Consider the following 5,587-nt stretch of genomic DNA (forward strand, 5'->3'; position numbering starts at 1 on the left):
GAAGCATTATTCTTATCTATTTATTTTATTATATTTTTTCTTTTAATAAGAACATTTTATATAGTTAGGGGTGTCATTTGTTTGACTATACCCCCTCATAATCAACTGTTAAAAAATATATATAGTATAAGTTATATCAACCATGTAAGGCCCACCGATCTGGTATAAAAATAAAATAATAAAATCTGGACATACGGAGTTGAGCTTTGGGGCTTCACTAAACCATTAAATTCATCCCGAATCCAATCCTTACAGTCCAAAATCCTTCGTAAAATCCTTAATGCTTCTTTGTCACTAATCAAGTCATCCACCACGACCTCAATGTCCCATATGTTGCCGATTTGGACAGAACCAGATACCATTCCTTCCATGATAAATTCTCAGCCACTTAAATCCATCTATTTCCAGCCTGGCTTCTCCTTCATTACCTAATAATCCTCCTAGGCGTATGAAAAGAAGATGGCCTCGAGATTATCTCCTCTAGAAATGTTATTGTAGTTCTATCAATGGGTAGATTCTCCACATGTTTGTATCATGTCACTGTGTCACCTACAGCAAATTTACTTGTATTACTTGTTTACAGTTGTAAATAACAATAATTAAATTATAAAAAAAAAAATTATATGAAAAGTAAAATAAAATTTCGAAGATAAGTGTAACAATAATATATAGAATATGTAACAATTAGTAAGAGTCATTTCCGCCCTTGTCGGAACCAAACTTTCGACAGTTAGGTAGAAGAACCAGTTAATCAGGAGCGTGTTAAAGAAAAAACTACATTATTAATTTAACACATACATAAGTTCAAAATTAAAATGCAATAACAAAATTAATGTATAGCTAATATGTACATTAAATCAATTATTTCTCGTACTTAATATGCTGTGTAATTGAAATAAATGAGTAATTTTGTGATAAGGTCTTTTTCTATTGAAATACAATTTACTTAAAAAATTTAAGCAAAATTTATGTGAGTACTGAGTTCAAATTGAAATCAAGTAGTTACTTCCTTTAATAAAATGTATCTAGACAAAAAAAAACATAATGTACTAAAAAACGAGACGTACTCAAAGTACGAAATGATGAGCACGAGAATATTACTTTTACTCGAACATTTTTTAGTAATAATTGGTAATATTAGTAATCAAACTGGCTGTATGAATTCCCTAAACACTATGCTTAATTTTTTTTTCGTACATACTATATTAATCATACTCACTTTGAAATGTTTTGAGTATAATTATTGTGCCCAATACTCCAATACACATGTATAATTTGCCTAACTCTGGTTTAGAGAGATCCATGTCGGTTTGTGGTATTTTTCTTACAGTAAGTGAAATGAATGTGAGGACTCAAACTTATATCACATACTACAGAAGTATAGAAGAGACACAACTCTCTTCTATACTAGAATACTACTATAGAAGAGAGTTGTGTCTTAGTCAATCGGGCCTAACTGGAAGGAAGTTTGTTCTAATATTCGCTACTCGCGAGGCACTGCAATGAGACATCCACTAGGAAAGATACATCCATATCTAATTTTAATAAATTGATAACTTAAATTCATTTCATTGAAAAAAAAAGATAAAAAAAATCAATGGATTTTAGCAGCACCTTTCAAAGAGAGCAATCTAGAAAATAATTTAAGTTCTGAATAATGTTATTAGAATAACTCAATTAAAATTCTCCTCCCTGCTACCAATCTTTTGATCTAATGTTCATTAGTAGAGTAATTTTCATCCTCAGTAGAAGAAAGCCCTTCTTGTCAGATATTTCCATGTCGGAAGAAAAATTATTTCTCCCTTTCTAACTCCCTGTCCCAACGGTATCTCCCTAATCCCATTTCAGTTGTCTTGTGCCTCTTCAAATATTTTTTTTTTCCCCTTTTCAGTGACAATGATCAAAGAAAAAATTACATTCAAATATTCGATTCAGTTATGTATATAAAACACAGCAGTAAATATATAGATTGCAAAGACTATCTAGAAATTATTAAACTGTTGTTAGCTTAATAAGAAATGCAATCAGTTTCCTAAAGAGATACCTCAATGAGTGATGTCAACACTTAACTTCTGTCATCCGCGTTCTTCCAGTGGTATCAAGTAATACTTCTATAGCTGAAACTATGTATTTTTTCTCCTAGTTGAGGAAGATTTAAAAGTTTGTGTTGGAAGAGAAAATCAATACTTGTAACAGACATAAATTAATACACGTATTTCATTTACTTGACAAACTTTACTTTTTTCTCTTAGTAGATGAGGAAGGGAGATTATTCTACACCGAAATATGATTTGATAACTTTAAAAAAGTGAGGGGGTGCCGGTAGCAGCGCGGTAACGCGCCTGTATGCCTACCCAAAGGTTGCGAGTTCGAGTCCCCGGTCTTATCCATGATTTTTCAAGCATATAATTATACAGTACTCACTCACAGCCTTCCCCCTGGCATTTGTGTGGCCAGTTAGCAAATACCGTCATGAAACGTGGACTTCCATGGTCCGTCGCGCCAATAATAATAATAATAACTTTAAAAAAGTGGATTATACTTATTATAAAATTACTTTAAACGAGTAACTTAAGCCTTGAAATAGAGAAAAGTATAGAAAAATGGGGTAATTAATTAATTTAAAATAATTATTATTTGAACCTTAAGTTAAAAAATCGTGTTAAAATAATAGTCAAATTAATAACCTGCATCGTACTTGAGAAAACAGGCAGTTCCTATAAATAAGAATTTTCTCTATTTAGTTTTGTGGCATTCTTATCACTCATAATTCGGAAACAAATCATATTTCATATTTTCATAGTTAGGGTTGGAAACACCCTTTCATGAGTTCATCAATTTTTTTTTCCGCAATGATTATTATTAGTTTATTACAGAATGGAATTAATAATTCCCATCACCAAATTTACAAAATTTTACCGGTCACACAATTGACAAATTATCATCATTAAATAATACGTAATACCACACGTGTTGAATATAAAATAACTATTTATAGTTGAAGGACATACAGAAGGTTAGAGCGAAACTTGCATCTAATGCACACAGTTGCAACACTGACGATCCTTGGCTGCATTCACAAGTGAACATGCACCGTGCAACGCCCAATCAATCAGGCCACACTTCCGTAATTTGCGCTCTCACTGTCCATCATCCCTTCGGTAAGTCATCATATTAATCGTGAAAAATAAATAATTCAAAATTTGTATTAAAAGAATATTAATATATTAATTATCATTAAAAATATACACTAAGCAGTTCTAAATTTGCAGTTAACATGTATTTGCATGTTACATTACTGTAACATAGAACATAAATTGATCTCCATTATAAGTGTAATATACTAGTAATATATGTGATAAGTGATATTATTAAAATTATGTCATGAATACAGGATATGACACTTTATCAATTTTTTTAAAAAAAGCACCGAATTTTATTACTCTATTAAACATCAAAACTAGAAAAAATACAGAAATATTTATTCATTCGAAAATTCAAATGTTATTGATATAACGCTTCATAAATATATATACACACCGTACAAGAATACAAATACAAATGGACTCAAAATTTCTTTCAATTTTGCATTAACTCTTTGAACTTAAAAAAAAAAAGACCCATTGTTCTTTCAAAACTATTTTAGATTTATTTTTATCAACATATAAAAAACACAGCTCTAGTAAAATAAGTAGAAAAATATATTGTATAAGAGTGTATTCAAAAGCAATCTATAACACATTGATATTTATGAAATAAAAACTTTTACATATATTAAAAAGGTATCATATCAAACTAATATAGAGATATTAAGTTATGATTTTGATTCAGAACTTTTCCTTGTTTATGCTATGTATAAATTTGGGAATTTTCCAAGTGTATCTGATATTTCCGAAACGAAATATAAACAACTAAAGTAATCAAGCAATATAAAACAAAATAAATAAAGTTTCCTATAACAAAATCAAATTCCAAATACAAAATTAATAAATGTTTTAAGGACAGTTTCCAGAAAAACCATAGTATTTATTTTTATAATTATATATATATCTATAGGGTGAATAACCCTAGAATAGTATTATTCTAAATAACTTCTGATACATAAAAAAATGTATATATTTTTTGTTTTTATTAAGTATTTTATTATTAAGAATAATATATAATTAGTTATGAATATTTTTATATTTTAAAATAATTAGTCAAATTTTTGGGAACGATTTGGTACATCCAATTTTTTACATCAAATTACTGTAATTGTAATCTGTGGAAATTAAATTACAATTTTTGTTAGTAATTTAAACTACTTAATGAACCTAAACGTTTTTTTTCCCCTTAATAGTAACACATTAAGTTTAATTAATAGTAATGATTTACTTTTTTCTAGTTTTTTGGTGAAAAAGTAAGCATTAGGTGAATTATTTAAATTGACGTGAAAGTAAAAAATCTTAAATTGATGGAAGTCATTTCATAATGAAAGGAATAAAGTTTTTTTTTATCTATTATTTTATTGCGTTGTAAAATCTTTACAGCAATTACTCTATGCAACGTTATTACTATTTCGAGCTATTGGAGCATTTGTTTGCGTTTATTTTTATGTCATGAAAAGACAGAAATGTTTTATGAACTTGTCCTTTATCTTATTTACTAGATATGGTTGTAACCAGTTCTTTGATAAGATATTTTACATAATTATAAAAGTCACAGATACGGGATTCATTGTCTACTATTAGAACACGTTTTAATTAATCAATAATAATTAATTACAGGTAATTGAAATATGATGAATTTCGGCAAACATTTATTTAATCATATCACCTTGTAGTATCAAATAGTATTTTTTTAAAGTTATATTATCAGAAAAATGAAAGAAAAACATTTAGACAAAAGAATTTTCCTCTAACAATTATTGAGAAAAACCAATTTATTTCTTATTAAAGCAAACCCATTAATAAAAAGGTTTTATTGTAGATTATGGATTACTATAATAATTTGAACTGTTATTTATTAAATAATTAAAAAATGAAAGTAAATAATCTGTGTATCCGTTCGTGCGTAATACAATTGTTAAATTCTTTATGGAACTTATATAAAAGTAATGAAAAAATGTGAAAGATTGGTAGAAAATCAACGGATCGAAACGTAACAAATTAGTTTTTAAAAATTTTGACGCAGGTATCAATACCTGGATAAGTTCCCATAGAACATAAGCCAGGCTCTGTGCTTTAAACCTTAAAACTAACAGTTTTTGAGATAGCATACGAATTAGGCACGAATCAAACCTCATTTTAAGGTTAGCTTCTACAACGGCACGGTTGCTAAGGGATACTTACGCGACGATCGAACGAACGACTTAGCAGATTTTTATTTTACTAACTATATAGTGTGAATGTTGTACAAGTCAAGCTCAAGGTCCTGAAAATAATTGTATCCAATGTGTTTGCCCCTCTGTGATTATTAAACATATTATCAATACGATATATGAGTCGTTCAGAAGCCAAAGCGGTTAAGTCCAGAAAATAAAAATTGAGAAAATTAATATTTTTTTGATTCATTAATTTATAAAATTCTTGGTTTATTAATATGATCA

The 5,587-nt window shown here is 28.4% G+C and overlaps 1 protein-coding gene across 2 annotated transcripts in view; it reads left to right on the top strand.

Moving 5' to 3' along the window:
- Positions 1 to 3,050: 3,050 nt before the first annotated feature.
- The window catches only part of LOC106685647 (uncharacterized), a 20,817-nt gene continuing 18,280 nt past the window's right edge, over positions 3,051 to 5,587 (top strand). For both annotated transcript variants that reach the window (XM_014428446.3, XM_067051347.1), the window contains exon 1: positions 3,051 to 3,161. In XM_014428446.3, coding sequence (XP_014283932.1) covers positions 3,089 to 3,161 — 73 coding nt within the window. In that variant the 5' untranslated portion in view covers positions 3,051 to 3,088. The remainder of the gene's footprint in view (positions 3,162 to 5,587) is intronic.

The sequence above is a fragment of the Halyomorpha halys genome, unplaced genomic scaffold (assembly GCF_000696795.3).
Source record: "Halyomorpha halys isolate HHAL.00 unplaced genomic scaffold, Hhal_1.1 Scaffold721.1, whole genome shotgun sequence".
Classification (NCBI taxonomy): Eukaryota; Metazoa; Arthropoda; class Insecta; order Hemiptera; family Pentatomidae; genus Halyomorpha; species Halyomorpha halys.